The sequence below is a fragment of the Hippocampus guttulatus genome, chromosome 12, assembly GCF_054856545.1.
Source record: "Hippocampus guttulatus isolate MCC_2025c chromosome 12, RoL_Hgut_1.0, whole genome shotgun sequence".
Taxonomy (NCBI): Eukaryota; Metazoa; Chordata; class Actinopteri; order Syngnathiformes; family Syngnathidae; genus Hippocampus; species Hippocampus guttulatus.
This window is the reverse complement of record NC_141272.1, coordinates 16,817,394-16,845,137: the sequence shown is the minus strand read 5'-3', so window position 1 is coordinate 16,845,137 and position 27,744 is coordinate 16,817,394. Positions and strand designations below refer to the sequence as shown.

Below are 27,744 nucleotides of genomic sequence, written 5' to 3'. Positions count from 1 at the left end.
CCCAGGGTGGTAACAATAATCAGGAGAATATTTTTCCGTGTGTGAAAAGCAGCTGCGGATCCCCCTTGTTATACGACGTTTAAGGTTAGAGTATAGACATGTCAACACATTGTCCCGGAAGACCAAAACTGGTGCAATGATCTGAATGTCATAACAATAGACGAAACAAAGACTGTTGAAAAAGTAACCACAAACGTTTTGAATTGAATTTATTGTTTAGTTTTCACGACGATTTTCGCTAACAATGTGCGCATTGTATGCTTAATATGTATCATTTATTTCACAAATATGTTTTTTAATTCACTCGATTTGAATGAACTGTATTCAATATTTTTTACTTTTGAGTTGACTCATTAAAATGTCCACATTGCTCTTTCTTTTAACAAGAAAGAATACACCCACGTGGGAGGAGAACATTTTTTTATTGACCATAACGGCTTACATTCAACAAGTGTCCCGTCGTATTTTGCTCTTTCGGAGGCCCAAACACACTTTACGTTTTGGAAGTTCTTTATAGAGTTTTGCAACGGGCTGTTGTTGCTTCACTGCAGAAGACGACGGTGTCTTTTTTGGTGCAAAACTGGAGCGACGTCTGTGATAGGAGGAAAGTTTTTGCACTCAGCCAACCATCGTCGACCTTTGGTTTGCGGGTCTGCCCCCTCGACCAATCAGAGCGTGGAGCGCAACACTGGGCTGCGTGATGAGCTCCACAACATGGAACGTGTCTCCTCACTTTGACCGATATCAACAAATAACAACAACATTTAGCCTTCCGGACGCACACGCCTTTGCATACATGCCCAAGCGGAGAGGATAACGTGGAAACGCTCGATAACTCAAGTTCCCATTCGGGTCTCTTTTGTGGTCTTCCATGGTCGGAGAGAAGCGGCTGTCCTTTGACACCCGGGTCCTCGCTCCAACAATATAACCGAGCCGTCAAGTCTGACGCTTCTCAGGCTAAAGAAGGTGACCCGGAGGTCCTTTTTTTTTTTTACATCTTGGCCAGCCTCCCCGCTTGGAGGGGTCTGTCTATCTTTGGGTCCGGTGGAGGTATGACCGCGCTGGCTGGGTCTTTTCCCAGCATGATGAGACCCACGCTGGCTCAGAACTACCCTCGCAGTGGCTTCCCGCTGGAAGGTAAAACTTCACACCAGCTGTCACTAAGTTGTCATGAAGAAGTCTTCAAGACTTCAAAATAACTTGTTTGCTACCACTGCGAACGGCAAAACATTTAGTCTACAATGTAGGTCTATATAACAATTTGTGACATGATTTATCACCTCAAAAAGGTTCATTATAACGTCGCAAATAAACACCTAAATATGCTCAATGAATTCCGATGTAATAAATAAGTTGTGTATTTTTTTCTTTTTAAAAACGGGTTTAAAATATATTTTATATTTTTCCGACGCTGTAGTATCAACTCCGCTGGGCCAAGGGCGAGTAAACCAGCTCGGTGGAGTTTTCATAAATGGCAGGCCTTTGCCAAACCACATTCGACACAAGATCGTGGAGATGGCCCACCACGGCATCAGACCGTGTGTCATCTCCCGGCAGCTGCGGGTCTCCCACGGCTGCGTGTCCAAAATCCTGTGCAGGTACCAGGAGACCGGCTCCATCAGACCCGGGGCCATCGGGGGCAGCAAACCAAAGGTACATGAAAAGAAGAGAGCAAGACGAACCGTTTTGAAGGATTAACCGACCGATCGGGACGCGCAACAGCGAATAAACTCTGAAAACTTTCTGACATTTCAAGCAGGCAACGACGCCGGACGTAGAGAAGAGAATAGAAGAATGCAAACGGGAAAATCCGGGTATGTTTAGCTGGGAGATTCGGGATAAATTACTGAAGGATGGGATATGTCATCGCGACAGTGTCCCCTCAGGTAAAAGGGGCAGGAATTTATGATTAATTATTATTATTATTATTATTAGTCGTAGTCGTAGTGGTAGTAGTAGAAAGCATATGTTTAAATGTAGCGTTAATAAGTTGCCCCATCCGCACGCTTTTGCAGTCAGCTCCATCAGTCGCGTAATGCGCAGCAAGTTTGGGGGAAAAGACGACGAAGAGGAGGATGAGGACGACCTGGAGAAAAGTGAGCTGGAGGAAATTGACCGCAGGGCCAAGCACAGCATTGAAGGCATCCTGGGAGACAGATGTGAGTAACCTTCTCAGTTTTGATTTCGAAAGTATTTATTTTACAGTGCCGAAATCGCTTGTGTTATTTCATAGACGTGATGTTGTTGAATGGGGGTGCAAGCGTTGAATTTTGAATTCTTTATCGACCATGACTCCATGTCTAATGCTTTTCCCATGAGGCCAGACAGTAAATCAAACAGCAGGTGATGTTTTAGTGCTCGCAACGGGTTTGTGTGTGTGTGCGTGTGCGTGTGCGTGTGCGCGCGCAAGTGTGAGTGTACGTGTGTGCATGCAGCGTTTTCTTTCGCTCACTTTGCATCAACATCTAATACCCACAACTTCGAATGCAATGCCTCAGTGAATAATGCAAATAGCAAAACCACGTGTTTCAAATATTGGGTCGTCAATCACTCAAGAGCACAGTTGTTTTTAAAAAAAACTACACAAAACTGTTTTTAGGTGTGATTTATATTAAATTCTGCAAGTTTATCTTGACTTTTCGGTTCCCTTTGATTGTTGGGACTTCAGGGTTCAATTCTTTTATTTTCTTCCTTAGAATATGTTTTATAGATTATTATCTCAATAGTTTTTCAGTGTCCCCTCTTGGCATATTTTTTGATACCTAAGCTCGGTTCTACGTGTGAGAAACTAAGAGTTGCACGACCTACAGTATTTTCCAAACAGGCGCTTTTTTGTTCAAGTACGTGTTCCTTAGTTGTCGATTCTTCTCTTTCCATTTTGTCAAATATCAACATCAAAATGTCAACATGTCCGGCAATGTTGAACGATTTAGAGGATGAGAGATAAAGCGCCCCAGTCTGAGGAGACACAATTGTTCCCCCAGATGAGTTGATCAAACATTTGTTCAACGGTTTCCATCAGCGCACAAAGACGGGCCGGCGCGCACAACGGGGATGAACTTGGGAGACAAAGGCGTCAGAGTCTATTCGGGCCTCACGCTTGGGCTGTGCGCGGACAAAAGCGCCAGCTTGGAAACACATTTGGGTGCTGCTAAAGACGAAAAGGAGAAACCTGTTTAAAATTCAGAAAGGGGAAGACGACAGCTTCTCCGTCCACGGCAAAGCCCGACAAAACATATTATGAGGCCGCAATGATGGATGAATTATTCAAGGAGTGGTGCGGCCCTGTTTTAGGAGCCGTTCACCAAGAGAAAATGGCCACTTTCCCCGACAAAATGTTTCCTTTTTAGGCTCTTCTATAGAGGCTGGCTGCCAGTCAGGCACTACAATAGAAGCCTCAGAAATCCACTCACGTATAGCCCGGCGAAGCGCATTGGTCCCCCACAACACAGTAAAGCTCCTTATTTAATTTTGAATTGTAGGTATAGGCTTAATTGTTCACCAAGTTGCAAACTGGCCACAAATTTCCCCAGTGTGGGACAAGTAAAGGTTATCTTATCTCAACTCATTCACTCCCAAAGACGTTTTTAAACGTCTTTTCAGACTTGGTCCAGAATTGGCTGGTACTGAATGAGTTAATAGGCAACATTACAGTTACACCATTCCAGTAAAGACTCACCTTAAATTCTGTTGCTTATATATCTATAGTTTTCTGATTTATGAAGTGGCTAGTGTTAAGAAAAACAGCAGTGTCCAGGGGATCGGTTGCTAGTTGTCACCTACCCAGATGCTAAATGGTCAACCAAACAAAGCCCGCTGCGCTTGGGAGGGTGTGCTACGAACCAAGACGTCTTCACTCTAAACCGTATGATCTATTATTGATTCTTTTGGTGGATGTCGGCCTTTCCTCCCCCGAACATTAATAATGTCTTTTAAACGATGTCGATATTGTGCTATGACACTTTTAATGGCGGAGGGAGTTTATTAAAGAGTGTGTTGGGTGAATAGCGACCAATGTTCTCTCCCCGGAGAGCCCAGCTCTGGCCCCGGAGCGTATAGTTTCACAATTGGGGCCGGCCACCTTTCCCCACTGACCCCCACCCTCACTTGCCGCCAGCTCCTCAAATCTCTTCAAGCAGATTAAATTGACTCTTTTATTTCATCCCACTTTCATCTGGAGAGCGACTCCTCCCCTCTCCCTCTGTTTCCTATTCTTTCTCCTTTGCTATCACCTGCAAAGTTAGATCACTTTTTAATCGTGTTATTTATTTACCAACGTGTGAAACCATCGGCTATAAACTAAACAAAATTTATACATGTAATACATATATGTAAATGTGCAATCCATCTGTTTGCAAGCCAGCACATATCTTTATCGGACTGTGAATCGTGAACTCAAACTGCTCTATAATAGAATGTGATTGTTGAGTGGCCATGTAGCAATAATAATAATAATAATAATAATAATAAAAATAATAATAATAAGCAGGCGGCCCGGTAGTCCAGTGGTTAGCACGTCGGCTTCACAGTGCAGAGGTACCGGGTTCGATTCCAGCTCCGGCCTCCCTGTGTGGAGTTTGCATGTTCTCCCCGGGCCTGCGTGGGTTTTCTCCGGGTACTCCGGTTTCCTCCCACATTCCAAAAACATGCATGGCAGGCTGATTGAACATTCTAAAATTGCCCCTAGGTGTAAGTATGGGCGTGCATGGTTGTTTGTCTCTGTGTGCCCTGCGATTGGCTGGCAACTGATTCAGGGTGTCCCCCGCCTACTGCCCGCAGACGGCTGGGATAGGCTCCAGCACCCCCCGCGACCCTAGTGAGGATCAAGCGGTTCGGAAAATGGATGGATGGATAATAATAAGCCTATCCCAGCCGTCTTTGGGCAGTAGGCACGGGACTCCCTGAACTGGTTGCCAGCCAATCGCAAGGCACACACAGACACACAACCATCACACTCATACCTGGCGACAATCTAGAGTGTTCCATTAACCTGCCATGCATGTTTTTGAAATGTGGGAGGAAACTGGAGTACCAGGAGAAAACCCACGCAGGCATGGGGGGAACATGCAAACTCCACACAGGAAGGCTGGAGCCGCAATTGAACCCTAGACGTCTGCACTCTGAGGCGGACGTGCTCACAAGTTGATCACCAGGCCGCCCTTAATAAAAAACAAAAAAAACAAAACAACCCCCCCACTAATAATAATAATAATAAATAATAATAAACACATAACTAATCATGTAAATATTACAAACCGTATTCATAAAAGTAGTGAAAATGGCAAATTCATGAGGAACAGATTTTAGCTGCAGTTGGCAGCAATCTGTTTTTCCACTTGTTGGCTGTCTTCAAAACACTCATACTGAATCAATGTGCGGGAGACTCAGCCAGAACTATAGATCATGTGATAGTCACCAGCAGCCCCTTATGAAACGGTCTTTATACTCTATGTTTCCAAAGAACTGCCATTTTAGAAATCAGCGAAGATTCTGTCAGATATGAATGCATTTGGCAGTAGAGTTGGCCCTTCAGCTCGAAGCATAAGCATCATTGTAATTGACCCTCAAGACAAAATAGTCACAGTGGGCCAATCTTCTTCTTACTGCTGCTTCATGTTTTCACAGTGTGTCTTTAAGAGTCCTTTCTTCGTTAGGTTCAATTAGCTAGATAAGACAGAGGAGTGTTGTCGAGGGGCTGATACATTTCCATTTAGCCATGTGCACACACAGATTCACATGCATGCGCACACATTCCTCTTTGCAACGCAAACATTCAAAAGGATAACTTTATTTGGTGAAAGAGGATCCTGGAAAGGGCTAATTGAATAAGCTCGGGATCTTTGAAAACACCCTTACCATGGTGAGCGCAGTCATCATGTCATAATTAGGTTTATTGAGGCGCATTCCTTCAATCTGCCTCCATTCTCCTTGGCTCATTGTAACCAGGGTCTGGGCCACTGGCTGCGGCACAAAAGGGAACCGTGAGCAGACAATACATGAAAGGGCCATTAAGATTTAGCTGTCTTTGTCACAGAAACTGAGCAGGACTTTGTTTGTGCAAATAATGTGGCTGTGTAAAAACGACTCGGGTCCAAGTTTGCTCAAGTGCTGCGAGTGTAACAGGTTGGCATATGCTGGATCGGGGCCAGGGGAGAGGTGTTTTGGCAAGAGAAGAAATGGAGCACAGAAGGCACGCTGTGTGTCACTGATGCGGTTTAAGTCACCAGTCATGTGCAGTCATGTGGCTGAATTCATCTTTACATATTGTAACAAGACTCAATATCTTCAAATGACACTTGACCAACGACTGTATTTTAGTCACAACAGAGACAAAAGATGACTTAATCCAAACACTGAACAGTGCATGTCCCCCTTGAATGCCGCCATACTGATTCTGTCTCGTCATGACGTGACAACGACAGGACCAATAAGGTTTCTTATAATAGCTATTGGCTATAAGTGTCTTGAGCCAAGTGTCTGGTGAAGAGGGCTCTGTCTGTCCATTGAAAGAATGAATGTGTCACTCATGAGTTTCTGGGCATGAGGGCAAAGGAGGGGATGGGGCGTGGGGGGCACCAGGGCCAAGTGGCGAGTACCAAATCACTCCCCTCTACCCCGGGGCTCTCGAGCCCGCTCTCCCCATCCCGTGGCCCTCCCTCTTTCGTGAGTTTTTTTTTTCGAATAAGCCCCATGCATGATGACTGTCCAAGCATGAAAACATAGTTATCCTCAAATGAATGGCTCCTCTATCCTTCATTAAAGCCTCTTTCTCCTTTCACACATTTATTGTGACTCACTGATATCAATTCAAAGAGCAATTAATGAATGCACACCAACTTTGAAGTCCGACTGCGCTTTTTGGATGAGTGGTGTGTGTGCAAGTGTGTGGAGCCGCGAGGGGGCAGAGGGTATTCGGGGTATTCCCCTCTTTAAGAGCGTCTCTCGTGCCCCGGCCTTCACCGGGCCACATTGAGCTGCGACTGAGTTTTCCCCCAAAGACTGAAAAGGCCCAATGAAGGTCAAGTAGAATGGCTCACCTTTGAATAAGGCCTCTCTTTATCTATTGCAAGTTCGCACTTAAGGCATAGCGACTGGGGCATGTAAGGCTGAGATAGGGTGTTTTAAAATATGCAAATTGATGTGGTCTTTTTTTAAGCATTTTTGTCTGTGGAAAACTTACCATATTTTCCGCACTAGTACGACTTCAGTTTTTTCAAAAGCCAACAGTGCGCCTTATAATCCAACGCGCCTCATATATGGATCACGATTCTGATTTCTTGGACATAGTATTTTATTCGTTCATTGATAGTATTTTAAATGTGGAACAAAGCGCTTTGTTCCAGCTGCAGTGGTTGTGAAGGCTCGAAATAAATAAAGCTGTATTGTATTGTACTGTATTGCATTCCCTTTACTGTAGCTCCATCTAGTGGATGCATAACGTAACGGCAGCCACTATTGTAGCTTCTATTCTATGCACCTTATCATGCGGTGCGCCCGAAATATGAAAATTCATTGAAGGTGCGATTTATAATCCGAAGATCTTTATAGTGCGGAAAATACTGTCAATCTATTGGCCTCTGTGTCTGATCAGTTACTTTTAATGTGTATATATATGTGTTTGGGTTGGTTAAGTATTAGGGCCAAGATGTCAAAGATGAAAGAAGGCAGTCAATGCGGCATTTTTACTGATGGTGTTGGACAGGCAGTTGTCAGTCACCTGATTGATAATTTGCATCAATAGTTTTGGGAGAATGCTTTAGCCATCGCCTGTAATAATCTCATTTGTTCCAAAAAGGGCAAAGATTTGTGTGTTTAGGCTCTCCACAGCTCCAGTGATCCGAAAAAAAAAAAAAAAAAGATGAACCCCATCATTCAAGAGCGTCAAATTCACATAATAGTTATGGTTTCCTTCGGGGAACCTTTATGAACCCAACGAACCCAATGAAAGATGTGTAATTAAACATATGATTTCCTCATATTACATCAACGACAAATTGATGAATAACTCTAATTTTGAAATCAGAGGTTTGTTCAAATCATATTACATTTATTTTATTCACATTTACATTCATTGGCCTTGGGTTTGAACCCTGTGTTTTAATAGATCCTCGGTTCGCTTATAAATCAATTTCCAAATACATTTTGTTCTTGGGTTCATAAGCTTGTGACACTCAATGTGGAATGCTCATTTGTGTATCCTATTACACACTGGAAACGTAATTCGCTCACGTATTTGAGGTATTTACATATATGTTTTTATTTATTTATTTATTTATTGACTAGGGCGGCCCGGTAGTCCAGTGGTTAGCACGTCGGCTTCACAGTGCAGAGGTACCGGGTTCGATTCCAGCTCCGGCCTCCCTGTGTGGAGTTTGCATGTTCTCCCCGGGCCTGCGTGGGTTTTCTCCGGGTGCTCCGGTTTCCTCCCACATTCCAAAAACATGCATGTCAGGCTGATTGGACACTCTAAATTGTCCCTAGGTGTGAGTATGAGAACGGATGGTTGTTTGTCTCTGTGTGCCCTGTGATTGGCTGGCAACCAGTCCAGGGTGTCCCCCGCCTACTGCCCGAAGACAGCTGGGATAGGCTCCAGCATCCCCCGCGACCCTAGTGAGGATCAAGCGGTTCGGAAAATGGATGGATGGATGGATATTTATTGACTAAATTAGCCCTCAAATTGTGCTAATAAAAAAACCCTGGAAAATGTGTTCGAGAAATTCTCCATTGAACTTGGGTAAAACAAATTCAGAACTTTGTTTTCATCATTTCATCTCAATTTGGCATCAACGAATCGTCCATTGCCGGAATGAAAATGACACACAAATTTGTTTGTCATCCAGTCCAAAGCAGTGGACAAACGGAAAGAAATTTGGTGCTCCACACATTTTTTTTCTTTTGTTAATAGCCTTGGCCAATTCTACCTTGGGTGTCGCTCTAACAGATTGCGCATGCTGTTGGCAAAAAATATATATATAAGAGCTGGTAACCATCGTATTTAAAAGGTTTTACGATATATCTAACGCTGATGGTTTTCATTATGAAACATTTGGGAAAGCGCCGCAAGTGCAAAATGAGCTCAACTCTTCTCAACTTTATTTTTACAGCACTTTGTAAAACAACCACAGCTTTAAAAAATGCTGTGCATGAATAAAATCACCCATAAAAATAAAACGACCAAGCACCCGTTTTCACCCGAGGTTTGCCCAGCGCTGAGAAACCCGAGGAGCGAAGGGGCCTCATCTGAGCCGGTGTCTGGTACCACACCAGGCAGGCATCAATGGGATCCAGTAAATGCCAGTGTACAACGAAGTAAGCGATAAATCCATGGGTAAGCAGAGGCGCACACGAGCCCCTGTTAGCCTGCTGGCTCTTTAAAATACAATCATTATTTTGTACGGTTTTGGCCCCATCATGATTGATGCAAAGGTATGGTTTTTGAATCTCTTCCTGTCTTCCTCGATCCTCTTCTCTCAGTTTGACGGGCCTCTCTCCACCCTGAATAGATCTTCCAAGTTGTAGGTGAACATTTAAAACCAATGGCAAACAAAGGTCCACCTGTGCTGATATTTTCTGCCAATAAATATCACAGGAAAATTCTGTATTGGGTGCAACTGAGCAATGAAACAATAAAAATACAAAAGGATAAAAAAGTAGGGCGGAAATTACAATTAGGGAACTGCTGTTACAGGCTGCTGTCTCAGTGTTTTTATTTTATTTTATTTTTATCAACTTATCAACTCAATTAAAAATAAAAGTTTGAAGTGATGCAATTGGAAATGTTGGTGGAAGACAAACAAATATGATATAAAAGACTGACGAACCTAAATGAAATCTATCGCTCAGATAATTTGAAGTAAACCAGCATCAGCCTACATTTCATGTTTTGTGATTTTCCTTGCCCTAAATGCTTGTTGAATGGACGTGTGCACATCCAGCCTAAGACTGAGTTTGAAACTGCTCTAGGAGAGGCCTGCACCGATTTTCACAGTGCATTGTAATGACACAGACGCAAAGAACTCCAAAGTTCAGGAGTTTCGTCATAGGTGATATGGCACGACTCTCTCTGGTGACTTGCTCCACATCAGCAGTTATATCCTTCAAAAGTTCGAAAATTGCATTGATGAATAGACAATAAGAAGCAAGAATTTTTGTTGGGATTTCCAGAAGGGTTCCACGAGCCGCAAGGTTTCTCCCACCACTTCAATTTTTTTTTCTACTTTGCATACTTTTTCAACCATCCTGCGTGAAGATGTAAAATCACCCAGCACAATTCAGCGCAGTTTTGATTGAATATCCTTTTGCACACTAACCATGTCTACGGTCTTTGCATCGACTGGTCCCACAACACAGAATGAGCTGTGCGGTAATTTAACGTTTTTGTCAGACAAAATCCTGATTGCCTTGCTTGCGCATCTATTTGCTGTCACGTTTGCACCTGTTTTTGCACATGTAAACCTTTCAGTAAATCAGGCCCTTTCTGTTTTAATTAGACCATTTCTAATACAACAAACGCACTGCAATGTATATGATCAGCGCTCTTCCAAAACGCTATGCCTTCATTTTGTTTATTCTGAGAAAAAAAATACAATGAATTTGCTTAGACCAGCAAATTTCTCAGTCATTCATTTTATTGTACTAAAAATAAATTGACTCAATGTGAACATGTTCCGCTCGAGTTAAATGATTCTATAGGCAATGAATGGCATGAAAGGATAAATTATTTTAAATTTGGCTTTTATCTTGTTTTGGAAAAGAGTTTTTTTTTTTTAAATATAATGATAACGTGCACAAATCCCTACCCTACATACCAAGGCTGCAGAAGGAAGTGAGATTAAATGTACCTATATAACGAAGAATGACAGTTTACATGTGAAGAGTTCACCTCGTTGGCTGTTGACATACTTCCCCCCTCCTCTCCGTGACCTGAGTGGTGAGACGAAATTAAAAGACAGGGAACGGCAAGGTCAAAGGACAGCGTGAGGTCGCACTCTCTCAGCACACAGGAAACAAGGTTAGAAACACGTTTAGTTAAAATTGACAGGTAACCATTTCCTGATACCCCCAACCACTGTTTTTGAACAACTTCCATAACACTCACCATCACACTCTTTGATACCCGTCAGTGTCCTTTTTATTTATTTTTTTTACAACGATGCGATTGATGACATTTGTGTAAGCACGGACATCATTTGATGGATCTTAAAACAGTCCACTTTAGAAGCTCACAAGTGCATCTTAAGAAGTGAAGAAAGCCCCCCCCCCCAAAAAAAAGCCCCCCCACACACACACCATCTTTTTTCCAAAACAGCCAGAGAGCGTCACAAATGGGCCCATAAACTGCCAGGAAAGCCATTATCTAACCCAGCATCTGCCTGCGTTGACTTCTATTTACTGTTTAATGCAGTCAGCCAGTCAGTTAGTCCCCCGGCGTCTGAATAGAAGCAGCATGGTTGTCCCGCCCAAATAAATGCTACGTTTGTCTCCTCTGCCTTTTGTTTGGTGTGATTTTGGGAGGGAAAGGTGGAGAGAAAGGGGGTGGACAAAGTGTCACCGCCTCACTGTTAACTCAAGCCGCAGAAGTGTTCTTGGGCCATGCAAAGACGGGGTGTGAATAATCCACATATGGCCAGTCAATTCCCCCAAGTGCTAAAATTCAAGCTGGACATGGCCCTTTTGCTCATTTTCTCTCCCTTTGCTTCTCACGCACGCGTGTATGTATGTTCAACCAGAACTGTCTCATGTCTCAGTGGACACATTTAAGCCTTTGTGTGCCCACCCCTCACCCAGTCTCAACCCCTCCAAACAACCAACGATACTAAAGTCTTCCCAACAGTCTGTTCCAACTAAATCCTCTTTGTTCCTCCTGGTTTTCCCTGGCGTGACGTGGCAGAAGACACTTTGGGTTCTCTTGGCTCCAGAATGGTTGTTTTGCTTGGGGTCCCACACGCTGTGCCTCTTGGGGCTTCAGTTTGGTTAAATTAAACAGTTTTCTTTTCTCCTCTAACTCGATCGGCACAACCCCTCCAACTGCTTCTCCTATTTTGAGAAGACGCTCCTCAGCTCCTTGGGTCATCTCCACTAAGATAGTGATACCCTTTTTAAGCATTATATTTTTTTCAGATTTTGGAAAAATAAAACAAAGCCAGCCCCCCCTTCCCCTTTGGTATAAAATGGTTTAAACGTACACAAAGCAGAAGTCAAGGGTTAACTGGGGCTGAGAGTGCAGCATTTTCAAGAGGCAAACAGTGATATGCTGGTTTGAGCGGATACATTGATGGGACAATACTGTTTGACTGTGTGATCAGATCTGGGGTTTGCGTTTGTGCTTGACCACTCTACAAGGGAGTAAGGAGGCTGTCGTAAACAGCAGCCAAAGAACGGACATCTTGAGATTGACCGGCACAATTAAATGGAAACACAATTGGGAGAAGGCTGTGCAAATGTTTAAAGATGGTCACGTGCTTGCATGATTGCAGGGTGTGTATGTGTATGTTTGTTGAGCTCCTGTGCCAAGCTTTACTTATGGCAACAAGTATGGACCAGGACTGGGAGGATATACCATCTCTTGACAAGATTTACCGTATTTTTTTTTATTATACGTCGCTCTGGATTAGAAGTCGCACCAGCCCAAAAAAAAAGGCATAATTAAGAAGGAAAAAACATATATAAGTCACACTGGAGTATAAATCACATTTTGGGGGGAAATTTATTTGATAAAATCCAACACCAAAAACATACATGTCATCTTGAAAGGCAAATTTAAAATAAAACTAAAACAAGAGAACAACAGGCTGAATAAGTGTACGATATGCTAACGTTAAATGACGCTTTAACAACGAACTGTGAATGTGCCTGGTATGTCACGTAACATATTAAGAGTTATTTAGACAACTATAGCACAAAGAACATGCTAACAAATTGACCAAACCATCAGCGTCACTCCAAATCACGAAATCCAATGAAATCTTCATGCTCGATGTCACTTTTAAACAACTCCGCCAACTCCGGAGGTAGAAGATGCAGCGCTTCCTCTTCTACATCGCTTACGTCAGAGTCATCGTCAGTTCTTTTTCTCAGTTACCGCCAACGTGGAAAGTATCAACACAGGCCGAGAGCACCCTCTTGCGGTTTAATGTGAAAATAACGTGATGTGTACAATGTGTTAACCATTTCACACATAAGTCGCTCCAGAGTATAAGTCGCACCCCCGGCCAAACTATGAAAAAAACTGTGATTTATACTCCAGAAAATACGGTAATCCAAAAAGTAATTTCACGATGCAACCACATCAGCTGTTGCTTTTATTTACCTTACCTCAGACCTTTAGCAGATTATTTAGCACACACGGTTGTGAACAGAAACGTTTAACATATCGTCTTTGAATCTTTGTGACATTCTGAGTGCCATTCTTTTGAGCCATACTTATGTGTATTATGATGGCTAACCAATCGCAAATTATACTATGCCCTCTGGAATGTCATTCTTGAATCGTATTTTCATATTTGTAGAAGTACATTGCCATGCTTTTGTTGACTCGATGCGCTTATTTCATGGTGCACGATGTTTTGGGAAGTCCGTTAACTTTCCCATTCAAAGGCGAGCGATAGAAGAAACCCCTTCATCGGATGGATATGCTACATTTTCCAACAACGGCTTCCGAAAACCAACGCAAATGCTCAGACACACTATCCCCGTACATCAGCAACAACAGACCCCACAATGCACCCCCAAAGGTGCTCGTACAGTTTGCTCTGGAGGAAAGAGTTTTCTATGAGGGGGGAGGGCTAAAATGCCCCTGGCTGCGCCCCCATCAACCCCCATTCCTCTTTATGCACCCCCTTTCCTACCCCACTCCCCCATGGGGCAGGTGACAACCCTCTACTATGAAGGGCTGAGGGAGCCATGACGGATTCCACAGATGGAGCGTGGAAATCGCCGGCAAAGAGCTCAGCTTTTTGCAGCAACAAAGGGCCAGAGAGCCCGAGAGAGAAATATGGGTGGAACAGAACGATTGGGGTAGACAAAGCAAGACAGTTCAGAGAAAGAGGACAGGGTGGAGTAGGTATTGCTTGTTTAAAGAGGGTGAACATTGTGTTGGCAAACTTTTAAGATGGGATTTACCATTTATGCCACAAATAATGAAGATGTTCATTTTATTAACATCACAACGTGACTGTGACTTTCTGCGCACAGGAATTTCACAACCAAAGCTACATTATTAAATCAATTGAAAGCGTCCTTTTCTCACTTTGTCCGGATTTTCACAAGTTAACATGCTCAGACTATTTGATTGGAGACCAAATTCCTTTTGCACAATGGATTGAACATCGGAACCGTCCTTCTGAGACCGCCGTCGATAACTGATTGCAACAAGAAGACAGTTGGGGGCCCCGCGTGGGTCAGCAAAGGAAGAAGATGATGCGCCATCTGTTTCAAGAAGTCAATATTTGAAAGCACAAGACAGGAAGAAATGTCAAAACAGCCATGACGTTTTTATGTTTTGTCTGTCATATGATGACTAAGTAAATCCACGTGGAGATATATTTTAACATCAAAACTGCTTTCTTTCTCTTCGTGTTTGAAAAGGATGAGATACAGTATACCCGCAGAGGCAGACAAAATTTGGAAAAAGATTGAATTCAACTCTATGCGTGTACCTGAGATTGCAACGTAAAGCGTGAAAAAGTGTAGAGCCCATGTAACGATTCACCACATCGGAGCTAAACAAACTTGAGCCATCCACGGAAGATCAAATTGTAAATTGCTGCAAATTGTGAGATTTGTTGCCACTATGTCGGTTCTTTTGAAATGTTCTAGAAACTATTGTAGCAGTTATAATTGATAGGTAATTCCAAAATGATTAAGGATTTTCCCAGCTACCTCCATTTAAGCAGGGCCCAAATCCCTGTGAAATGCTGAGGAACGTGCATGCTGCTAAAGTCGGGGGGAGCCCAAAAGAATTCCACGCGGCCCTGCTGTAGGAACCAAGAATGTGCGTGCGTGTGTGTGTGTGTGTGTGTGTGTGGTGGGGCTGGCTTGGGGTGTGCAGGGGGCAACAAAGGCTTCTACCTCTTGTTTTTGCCAACCTGTCCAAAACTCCAGAAGTCTGTTAACCACACCCCAAATTCCAACAGGCTGTTTCTATGTTTTATGTTTAGTCATGTTTTTTTGGTGACCCAGTTAGGTGAGCAGACTTTAGGCGCTTAGTTATTGTTTTAGATTAGACACCATGAAAAAGTTAGCGTGGATGGGGTGCACAATGATGGTTCTGCAAATTTGCAAGATCTTCTGACAATGGCACTATTTATCTTTCTCTGCCTTTTGAAAATATATTGCTTATTGTCTCTTAAATGCATGTCTTGCCGGTGGGGGTGCAAGGATCATTTTCAGGCAGGGGGCCCTCATCTGTTTGGATTCCCTTGTTTATTGTTGTTTCTCAGGGGGAACTAATACAGTGTTGCACACAAATCATTGCCTGTGCTGAGGGGGAATTAATTAGATCTAACACAAAAGGCCTTGGTGAATTTAAAAGGGATCCAATAGCGTGTTGGAAGTTCAAAACGAAAACACATTGCTGGATTGTAGCAGACAAATCAGAATTGAATTAACTTAGCTCTGAAGTAAATGGAACAAGGAGAATTTTTATGGCTATCGGGATCAACAATCTAGCGGCTGCTCAGTCAGACTGAGCATCACATCTTGCTGAAAAAAATAGTCACATTTTATTATTTTGTGTGTGTGTGTTTACTCTAAACAAAGTAGCATTGTGCATTAAAATGAGAAAATGTGCAGTTTTGATAATTATACTCCTCTTTGGTGAGTCATACTCTCTCTCCTCTCTTCTCTTTCTCTTTCTCTCTGTCACTCACACACACACACACACACACACACACGCACGCGCACACACACACACACACACACACACGCACGCGCACACACACGCACGCACACACACACACACACACACACACACACACACACACACACACGCACGCACGCGCACACACACACACACACACACACACACACACACACACCACAGAAGAATGGCCCCAAGATCCAAATTAGCCTTTTGTGTGGCTTTTAGTCCACCAGTACCCCTGTGGAGTCATGGGATTTTCTTCCATAGGGATTATTCACTCACAATAATTCTCCTCAATGGAAGTCTGTTTGGCCACAAGACCACAAGAAAAACTATCACTTGACAGCGCATGTGTGTGTGGGGTGGGGACTGTAGTGAAATCAAATTGCAAAATGCGAGTACATCATTCTGTTTTATTTTGTTTGTCAAGTCTCTTTTCAAGGTCAGTTGGCCATTGTGACTCCTTAATGACTGATGCTGATACTGTAAACTGCTTCACGGAATACATTTTGATAGTTGGTAGAAAGACGCTTCAATAGTTGTTTACTTATTTGCCTGTTTAAATATTTAATGTTGGGGGAAAATATTGAGTGGGTTTTTTTTTTCTGTCCCTCCTGTTGATTAGCGAGTCACTCAGATGAGGGTTCAGACGTGGAGTCAGAACCTGATCTGCCACTGAAAAGGAAACAGCGGCGCAGTAGGACCACCTTTACGGCAGAGCAGCTGGAGGAGCTGGAGAGAGCCTTTGAGAGGACCCACTACCCCGACATCTACACCAGGGAGGAGCTTGCCCAAAGGGCTAAACTGACTGAGGCCAGGGTGCAAGTAGGAGATGACACATTCACACATTGCCCACCACATTAGTTATACATGTACAATCTAATGAGATCCAGTGTTTTGATTGATTGATTGAACATATTAACACAACATGAACGAAATAACAAAATAAAATCAAAGAAAAAATATCAATACATATTTTGGTTCAGTACAGTTTATATGTTCAAAGGGAGGAGGAAGAAAAACGTATCTCGTCCTACCCCTTGTTCTCTATAAATTATTATTATTATTTTTTTCCCCCAAAAATACAATGGTCAAAATGGGTTATTTATTTGTTTGTTTGTTTGCTTACTTTGATCAGAGATCCAACTCAAATCTATATCTATATTTATATTGCACTTAATTGAACGGTGTACATTGAAACTGTAACATTTATTTTGTGAATGCAAACACTTTGTTTTTCTTCTTCTTTCTACCCACAATCTTGCTGCTGTAGACTGTAAATTTCCCCAGTGTGGGACAAATGACGGATATCTTAATCTTAAAATTTCCAGATGAACTTTTGCACTGATTCTGATTTTTTTTCTTGAGCAGTTTTTTACAACAACAACAATAATTCTTAATATTTAAAATTTTAATAAAAATAGTTTAACCAGGCGGCCCGGTAGTCCAGTGGTTAGCACGTCGGCTTCACAGTGCAGAGGTACCGGGTTCGATTCCAGCTCCGGCCTGCCTGTGTGGAGTTTGCATGTTCTCCCCGGGCCTGCGTGGGTTTTCTCCGGGTGCTCCGGTTTCCTCCCACATTCCAAAAACATGCATGTCAGGCTGATTGAGGAGTCGAAATTGTCCCTAGGTGTGAGTGTGGGCGTGGATGGTTGTTCGTCTCTGTGTGCCCTGCGATTGGCTGGCAACTGATTCAGGGTGTCCCCCGCCTACTGCCCGGAGATGGCTGGGATAGGCTCCAGCACCCCCCGCGACCCTAGTGAGGATCAAGCGGTTCGGAAAATGGATGGATGGATGGATAGTTTAACCATTTTTCCCCCTATGGAATAAACACAATTATCCTGCCTATGCTCCATATAGAAAGTTACATTGCAGTGCATTGTGTTTCACACACTCACATACACCAACAATGTCTCAACACTAAAAGGTATGGTTCAGCAACCGAAGGGCCAGGTGGCGGAAACAAGCAGGGGCCAATCAGCTGTTGTCCTTTAATCACCTGATCCCAGGGGGGTTTCCACCTTCAGCCATGTCCAGCCTTACTCCTTACCAACTCTCTGACAGCACCTATGCCTCTGCCTCCGTAGCGCAAGGTACGCACACGAGGTCTCACCACACAGATTGATATTTGTATCTGTCGAATAATTATCGATAGACCATAACGTGTGAATGTTGTTCACCTTAGAGCCGCCCAGCACTCTACATCGACCACAGCCTCTGCCGCCGTCGTCGGGCCACCAAGTGCCCAGTGCTGGAGGGCAAGGTGAAGGAAACTCTGCCTACTGCCTTGCCTCCGGACGCCACTCCTTCTCAGGATACTCGGAAAGCTTTGTGAGCCCCGGGGGCCCGGCCAGTACCATGAACCCCGGCATTGGAAATGGGCTCTCCCCGCAGGTGAGGAAACATCTGTCATGTCTGACTTTGACACTCCTATAATGATTGTGTTCCTGACGGCGTTGCCCTTTCACCACTGTGTGAGGCAGCGGTGCCCTGTGCCTCAGGCTGTCAAGGAAACAGATTGGCATGAAATGAGTGAACCAAAATGTTACTGCTTTGTCAGTGGCTTCCTTATGCATCATTCCTTTAAGTGAAAATCACCATGAACAGTGGATGTCGCACATTAATATGTACTTATCTGCATACACATAACATACAATCCAAAACATACAGTATGACAATATTGGGCAAAAAACGATAGCCTCAGATGTGTGCAAACACAACATAGCAAACACTGGACCCTGTGCCTTGAGGGAAGTCCTGTGATTGCATTCTTATATATAAAATACCTCTTTTGATTTTTCCTCTCGTGATAGCAGAGTTTAAAAAAAAATATATATTTATATGTTTCAAATGTCGAGGATGCAATATTTGATCTCAGATGTTTTTCCCCCTTGTCCCGACAATTTTTTCTCTGTGGACTCGCAGTTACGCTGATTCAGGCCTCTGGCAATGGCAGTGTTCCTATATGACACACCCAAGAATGGCAAGTCAGCAGCCCTCTCGTGAGGCAGGGAGAGGCTCTGGGAAAGAAAGATGCCTGATGGGTCAAGCAGGGATATAACTAAAGCATTAACGTCATTAGAGTGCAACTTTGCAGTGAGAGCAGCGGTGGGTTATTGGATCCTGCAACATTTTTTTGGCACCGGTTCCTGCTCTTTTTCTATTCTTCTCCACCAAACCTTCCAAATACAATTTCATTTTGTTCTGAGGAAAATGTTACAGGGCATGAGAGGAAACACCGCTCCTCTCTCCAAGTCAACATGGACTCGTCCCTCCTCTCTTACTTGGAAATGATTTAAGCAGTACCATGTGTGTGAGTGGATGTAGAAAAATATGTCACTTATAGGGCCAGGAGGACACATAGTGCTGCATACCTGCTTCTTATTAGGATGACTCTAGGAGCCTCCAGCCTTTGCTCTGATCAGATGTAGGGTGGATATGATACATTTAGAGATTGCAGCTTTAGTTACCCTGTCATTAAAAGGTGAGGAGCACGGCCTCAATTTCTCATTAAGAGGTTACCGATTTTTACTGCAATGTTAAGCGCGCTTCCGAGGGGGTCGGTGCTATCATTCCCACTTGGACACCAGTTGAACTTTTTTGCCCTGCAGCTCTTTTCCGTGCTTTGCTGGCCAAAGAATAGTCTTCCAAATTCGATTATTGTGTCGCTAATAAAGACCAGGTCAAGAGCGAATGCTTTTCTGAAGCTGCGAATGTATTCTGAGGTTTTAGTAAAGTGAAGCTTTCAGATGTTTTTCTTTTGAGATCAGAATATATGAGAGATAAGTTATATTTTACTGTGATATTTTTGGAGCAGTGGATTTATAGAATACTTGGAGCTGTCAAACAAATTCGTTAATTCTCAGTCTCTGGAGCTGAGTTAGTATGCTTTCTGAGAGTCGATTGGACCCCTGACTGATATCCTGGACTAGGTCAGGGAAGACACTCCCCACCAGACTGCTTGTCATCTCCACAGGAGCAAAGATAAGATAAGATAAGATAAGAAAAGCTTTATTAGTCTCACAATGGAGAAATTCCCAATTCACAGCAACAAAGTTATGAAAGGTAGAAGAAGAACAAATTATAGGAGCTGCTGGAAAGGTAGCCACTCTCGCGGCGCCATCTTGAAGTCAAAATAACAAAATAACGCAACACAACACAAGACACAGACAGTCGTGCAATCTTAATCACTTTACCTGCAAATAATTTTTGTTGTCTGAAGTAGGTATAGATGAAAGAGGAGAGGATCAAAGTGTCCTTTCACCAGTGGATCAGAGACGTCATGCTGAAAATGTGCACACGTGTGCTACCAGCTAAGTTTTGAAAGCAAACACAAAGCTGTAGCGTCCATTGACGATAAAAGATTGGCTCACATCTCCTGTCTCACGTAATCCGCTTCAACTCCAAGCCGCGACTCCCGGTTCCACATTCGCATCGGCGCTCTGCGCTGATGCTCCTTTCTTCTCATCGTCGCTTCCTCAAGCGTTGCATCCATCCAGGTGCGGACCGTCCAACAGCACCGATCTCTCAGCTGAACAAAACGGGGCTGTGTAAAATGCTGCCCATGACAGGCGCAAAAAAACACAAGCGCCCCAGAGCTGTCCAGCAATGGCAGTCAAATGGCACCAACATCCCTCCCAATCAAAAACAGTGCTGGTATACCCTTGCTGCCAAGAAGGCGCAACCACCAAGCACCAAGTCTCCTCCTTGATGAATGTCGTGGCCAAAAAATGCTGAAAAACAATCCACATCCGGTCCACACGACGCAACAACAAACACAAAGTGACAAAACAAAACACAAAAACAACAACAAAAAAAGCAAGGCTCATGAGAGCACTTGCCGACGGCTGCCTACTCGGGCGCCATTTTGGACTTGTTTTTGCACGCATATTATAGGGAGCGCACACAGGCAATTGAAGACACACAATTGAGCTCTTATGAAGTGTCTTAACACAAGTTGGAGGGCCCGGAAATCTCATTTGTCTACTTTGAGTATGATCCAGCCCTCAGGAAGATAATGATTTGGGTCTCCATTGATGATTGTTGTTTTTTGTTCTCAATGAATTTCATGACATAATCAATTGAGGATTTCACCTGGAATTATTTTTCTTTAATTGATTTCAAAACAATACACGTACACAATTGTGTGACAAGATATTTGATCACAGTATGTTTTGAGTGTATCTGAACTTGGCAACTTTTGCAAAACGGAAAAAATGAAACCACGCATGATGAACACAATATTCACAGATTAGACTGGTCTTATTCTCAAAACCGTGTCCTTCCATCTGTCTTTCCAATAGGTGATGGGTCTGCTGAATCACGGCGGGGTTCCCCATCAGCCGCAAAGCGACTACGCAATCTCACCTCTAACTGGAGGTCTTGAACCACCTGCCAGCATGGCCGCCAGTTGCAGCCAACGCATGGATCACTTCAAAGGTCTGGAGGGTCTCACCAGTGTTCCCTCCATGTCAGCTCTGCCTTCCCTGCCCAGCTCCCAGTCCTACTGCCCTGCCTCCTACAGCTCGCAGAGCTACACGATTGATCACATGGCGTCCTACCAGTATGGCCAATATGGACAAAGTAAGGTCAATAGACTTCACTTCATATGTTTTGTTTTTTTTCTTTCACCACACTTCATTTCTTTGACATGGTTCACACAACCAACTTGTGTTTGCTCGACTGATCTTTGTCTTGAAACGAAGATCAGCTGATACATGCTTTCAGTTATTTCTATTTGTATTTTTCAGCAAAGTCACAGTGTTAGCAGAACAGATATTTATGTAGACAGGCTAAAATAGCCCCCGGTGCTTCAAACTCTTGTGACCGCTTGGGAGCCACAAGATTGTTTTGGATGAAGTCACAACATGCGGACCACTCATTGTCCTACCAAGCAGACATTTTTTTTTCTTACTCAAGTCATACCAATAGTACAGCGATTGTATAACCTATTACTTTGCCCCACGGACTCTTGAGCGTCAGGAACACTTCTGTGTTGTAGAATGACATCGATCGAGAGTTGAGATAAACCTGTTGTCCCTCCTGAATCGTCATACTTCGTCAGTCATTTTGTTCAGTTCACATCCAAAGGCCTTTTTCTCTTCCAGCATGACCTCGGCCCAATACACAAAGCAAACATTTAAATAAAGAACTTTACTTGCCCACACAGAGCGCTGAATTGAACTGTATCAACCACCTATAGGAAGATTATGAGGTCTGAATGGATGGGCAAAGACAACCACGCATTTTCTTTCATTTTCACTTATCATTCATGTAAATATAATTGTGTCTATATAGTGTAGCTGCTGTTCTGCTTGTTAAGGTGCAATCCCACTCCATTCTTAGGTTTGGGGATAATTATGCATGTCTGATTGCCACTGAAAAGTAATTCACCCAAGACTGTGACATAGTTATTCAGGAGAGTCAGCTCACATCACGGAAAATTAAAGCTCCAACAAGGCTTGAGAGTCCTACTCAGAGTGTTTGCCCTTTAAAGAATATTCACTTGTTGAGTCATGAGAGGGTCTTTTCATTTCACATGACTGTTATGAAAGTCTTGCAGTCAACCTCCAACAAATCAGAATTTGCAGGGCCATGTCGTTTTCTGTTATGCTATGATTACAGCAGCCGGCGTTTCCAATTTTGGTCCACAGGGGGTTGACCAATCAGTCTCATCCAATAATCTTGCTGCAAACCCCGGACAGGGCTCTTCAAAGAGCGTGAAAATGAGCCAAAATGTCTGAACATGTGTAACTTTATGCGGCAGCAAATATCAAATGAACATCTAACTATCCAAGCATGGTAGAAACCACGTATACATACTATGATGTATCCCAGCAAAATAACATGGTGTAAATAAAGAATCGAGGTTACGCACGTGAACAACCGTTTGCCTGTTTGTGTTGTACACATGCCGAAAAGAGCAAAGGCGGTCACCAGGACAACACGTGTTCTCATACACCTACGCACCGTCACAAGCCCGACCCGTCCATCTTGATGTGATTAATCAGTGGGACTGGATAACCAGCGTGCAGTTGGGTTTGGAGCTGCAGAAGAAAGCTCTTTTCTGGAGGTGGATGGATCCTAATAGCCTCTGGCAGGGCGGCTATTAGAAACAGGTGTGAGAACTGAGGTCAGCTGGGTAGGCAGCATTTAGCAGTGCCGCTCCAGGTTCCAGTGATAGGAATGGTGGTTCAACTTCAAAATCGTTTGTATTAAATTAAAAAAAAAGACATATACTATAAGGATACCAATTGGAATACTTTTCATAAAATAAAAACGTTGATTTTGAACATTTTAAACCCTTAAGAACTATTAAACATTAAACTTTTTTTTTTACACATTAACTGATATTTTCATATACACACACATATATACACACATATATATATATATATATATTCTATTATTTACAAAAGTATTAAGGCACTATAAAATTTTGTTGCTTATTATTTAAGGCTCAAGGCAATATAAAATCTCATATTTAACATTTGTCATCTCACCATTAATACAGGCAACACTGGCAGAATGGAGAATGGAAGCCCAATGATTTGATTATGAATTGTAACACAAGCAGGCTTTAAGAGTAACACAATACAGTAATCCCTCATTTTTCGTGGTTAATTGTTATCGGACCCTGCCGGGTAGGATCTCGAGACTCTTCTGTTGAAGGCACTAATGGTGTAGCTGAAGTTTTTAAATTGGAGAAAACCATGGCGAGTGGTAGTGGTGGGTAGCACTAGGACATCTTCTTGTCTTCTTATTTGTTGAAATAGGTTTAAGGTTTCTTTTTTTTATGAGACAATGGTCTTTTTTTTGAAGTGAAGAAAAAAAACTCTTACCAAGCTGACAGTTTCAACTGTCACTTCAGCCTTCGTCTGAGCTGTCAGTGTCACTGCTCCCTTGTGACGTGTCTAAAAAACAGCTGACCCGATATGGTTGTATCATTATGATTTTTTTCAAATTAATTTTGAAAAAAAACCCCCACTGAAGCCGCAAAACTTGAAGCGCGAAGTGCTGAGGGATCACTGTACATGTAACAGCATTACGTATTCAAGATACACGAAAAAACACCGGTTTTGTGTTATACAACAGTACGCAACTGTATTTACAGTATAATTGAATGAATGGATATCCACCCAAGCACCAAGTGGGTAAGGCAAGTCGGGCGTCATGAATGGGGTCAATTGAGGATATTAAAATATGCATGCAGTGTCCTATATCAAAAGCTAATTGCGAGTTAAATTAGATGGCTATAAATGTGGCAACATACCCTTTCCGACTTGGATATTTGTTTATTGTTTTAAACCGTTCCTTACGAAAAGGATTTAATCTGACCCGCAAAGCACGATACTGAAAAGTGGCTTTTCAATTTAAGTGGATACATTTGTGCTGGCCCAGTCCGCGAAGCATCTGTAAGGATGTGGCCCAACATATGTTCCATATGCCGCATTTCCATTACAGATTAAAGCCCCAACACTTCCCCTCTTTATCTCTGTATTTGTGCATCTTGAATGGCTGCGTTGCACTGCGCGCCAGTCTCACATTACACAGAGGTGCTTTTATTTTTTTTTTAAATTATTATATTTGCCTCATCCTGGCCACCCAGAGTCTCTGAACGGCCCTCACAGTGATAAGATAAGATATCCTTTATTTGTCCCACACTGGGGAAATTTACAGCCTCCAGCAGCAAGAATGTAGGCAGAAAGAAGAAAGAAGAAAAAACAAACAAACACCGTTCAATTAAGTGCAATATAAATACAAAATGGATAAATCGCAGTGCTATTTACAGTTGTTTTTCACATCATTTAATTATTATTAATAATATTGTCGCTATTTTTATTCAGCAGCCTGACAGCAGTCGGTAGGAACGAGCGTGAGATTAAAGTAAAATGTAAGATATGTCCTGCTTTTATTTTGAAAGTTCTGTTTTTATTTTATGTGGGCACAAGTACAAGTGAGGTTGTGGGCAAGAGCTACGACTTTTTTGTTGTGGTCTTACCAACATAGCGATCTTTTTGCTATATTTAGCAACTTTTCCTACCCCCTTAAGCAACTACTTTTCCATAATTGAGACTAGCAAAAATAGTCCTAACAGTAGTCCTAATGTTAGTAACATTTTCATTTCATACACAGTGGAGGGAGGAGGTCCAAATTTTGGCCGACACGATTCTGCCACGCTGCCATCATGTTCTTAGTGATACACAGCCGTGCGAGACTTTGAGGCTGAGTTGTCCAATACGGTGTTTATCCACCACCATATGAAGACTTGTTTATTGTGTGTTTAGCTGTGTTTTCCCCTTGAAGTCCAACTTACTCTGCTAGTCTTGAGCAAACATGATGTATCATTCAAAAAGCATTCACAGAAGCCAGAGCACGTTCACAATAACGTTCATCAGGCAGAAATACCTACACGATTGCCTCAGGCATGACCGGTCAAACTGGCTGGTACGTTTTTATCAACACCTGCCAAAATGAATTTTAGCCCACAGTTGCAATGGAAAAAAGTAACAATCAAAAGCTGTTTATTTTTCTGACATTCTATTTTAATAAAACTTATAAATACTATAGGTTTTTATGCTTATGTCACACACTGCTGTACTGTCATTTTTCTTATCAAAAAGCTTGTTCCCAATAAAATGCTGTTGTTTTTTGGGCGGGGCTGGGATTGATTCGTGGCACTTCCGTTTAATCCAATGCTGAAATTTGATTTGAGGTTTAAGGGATTTGCGGAACAAACATAGTCACGGAACACACAAGTGTAGGTACCACTGTGACTCAAGGTTGCAATGGCGGAGATCACCAATAAATTGACAATAAGATGTGTGATTCCGTGTGAAGATTGGGCAGATGATAATTTTTTGGGGGACGATGATGGTTTTTTAATCAACAATTAAATATTTTTGAAGCACCCTTCTACTTTTACATTTTACTTTTGCATTTGGAACTTACTTGATCTTACAGCCTGGCTCAAGACATGCTACTCAAATCTCTTGTTTGCCCACACTATAACGAACTACAGTTATTTGTCAGCGGACATGCTAAGCATACACCCAACCATGAATGTCCTTCTACAACATTTGATTTCAAATCCGCATTCACTGATGTCAACACACCTCATCCTTTTTTTTTGTATTTGTATTTTTACAGGTCCCCTTCCTTATCTGAGGCCCGAGATCGCCTGACCCAAAGCTTTGAATCCACAAAGAATGAAGACGATCGTTCGTCAACAGGACCAAAATGAATTGGAATATGTTCTCGGATGCCGGATACGTTTATTTCATGCAAAGGACAAGCAGACAAGCTCTAAGAAGGGAACACAAGAAGGAATACCAGACCAAATAAACTGTTCATCAACCGCGGACATTTCTGTATTAGGAGTGCGAATGGACAGCACACTTTTCAGCGCTTAACTTGGTCAGTTCTGCACATGTGGCACTCTGACCATCTTGGCTTCTTCGTGAAGCTCTCTAATCATAAGTTCACTCCCTGTGGGTTTTAAAAAATTTTTTATTTAAAATGTTTTTATAAATGACTGTAAACCCCATTGTGCTGGTACTAGGTGACTTGAGGCAACATATTTACACAACTTAAAGCCACTTGAGGATGTCTGAAATTCTAGGTAATGCCAAATTAATCTCCTAAATCGTTTCTGCCCGGGGTGGTGGGTGGGGGCGGTGTTTGGAGGAAACAGGCCATGCTGATTTTATCTATATAGCATTTATTTGAGATCCCACACAACCCGCACATGAAGATAAATTCAAGAGGCAAAGAAAGCAAACACAGGGAAATGAATATGTGGGTTATATTATATCGGAAACGCTAACATCACAGCTGTACTGCTGAGGAAGTTCATTTAAAGCTCCAACTAAGCACTCGCACTCCTCCTCCGTCTTCCTCTCTGTGTCTCATTGACGTTTCGGACGGCGAGGCCCCAGATCTTGGCCTTTTGTAGTCGTCTCGAGGCATTGCAGGAGGTCAGGGGTGACGTTCGGGAAAGTGACAGATGAGAGAGCAGTAGAAGAGAAGTGGTTTTAACAAAAAGGGGAGGGGTGGGTGGTTGATAGGCAAGATCGATCACAGGCTTAAACCCTTTTAAAGATCTTTCTCTTGCGGGAAAAAAAAGTCACCAGGTCACAAGTCACGACCACAAAACACTTGAGAAAGCAAATGAGCGGCAACGTTTAGATAAAAGATGGACATTTCCCCCTCCGTGAGCAGGAGTGCAATCGATCACATATCGCAGCCAGTCACGTCATTTGAGGAAGCATTCCTCCTAATTGACATTTTTCACTGTGTTTTCAGAAGAAAATTTGCAAAACGTTAAAACACAATCTTACAGTCTGTTTTAACGGGACTATACTTCTTGAGGAGTTAATTATGACAATTTTTCCCCTCTTTTTGCTTTTTCTGTTCATTCCCACCAAAATTCTCATGAGTACAGGATCCACCATTTTTAGAGTTCATTAAGGAAGAGCACGTGCGCCTTAATTAGACGATGAGAACACGACAAATTACATTAGGTAGGACAAAGGCAAAATTGTTATGTTATTATTTTGTCGGACCATACTGTTTTCATTTTCCATACTTAGAAATTTCAATATTTGAGAATCATTCCAAAGATGTTTTGTCGCAAACCATTCCAAACTGAAAAAGGGGATTTTGTCTGTCGCATCCAATTAAAAAAAAAAAGCACACCAACAAAACAAAAAACACAAGTTGCCCACATGAAAGCACTCCGTTGTTTGAATAATTCGCAGAACGAACCAGTTCTTTTAGTCATTGTATGTTTTTGTATGAAAAAGTGGTATCACGTAAGGCCATGTATGTGTATAAGCACATTCTCATTATAATTTATAATGAAATAAACATTCTGAAAATGC

General features: G+C 42.6%; 1 protein-coding gene across 1 annotated transcript; it reads left to right on the top strand.

Annotated features, from left to right (window-relative positions):
* The first annotated feature begins 1,023 nt into the window (after window positions 1-1,023).
* Window positions 1,024-27,744, top strand: pax3b (paired box 3b). The gene is made up of 9 exons (XM_086125358.1): window positions 1,024-1,137; window positions 1,418-1,653; window positions 1,757-1,886; window positions 2,016-2,159; window positions 16,488-16,687; window positions 17,790-17,955; window positions 18,048-18,256; window positions 21,166-21,445; window positions 26,012-27,744. The coding sequence occupies exons 1-9, from the start codon at window positions 1,053-1,055 to the stop codon at window positions 26,044-26,046; spliced, it is 1,485 nt and encodes a 494-aa protein (XP_085981484.1). The 5' UTR covers window positions 1,024-1,052; the 3' UTR covers window positions 26,047-27,744.

Excerpts from the sequence above, each read along its gene's own strand:
- pax3b (XM_086125358.1), top strand. The coding sequence starts at position 1,053 with ATGACCGCGCTGGCTGGGTCTTTTCCCAGCATGATGAGACCCACGCTG. Across the intron at positions 17,956-18,047 it reads CTCTGCCTCCGTAGCGCAAG|AGCCGCCCAGCACTCTACAT; the intron begins GTACGCACACGA and ends TGTTCACCTTAG. Across the intron at positions 18,257-21,165 it reads GAAATGGGCTCTCCCCGCAG|GTGATGGGTCTGCTGAATCA; the intron begins GTGAGGAAACAT and ends TCTTTCCAATAG.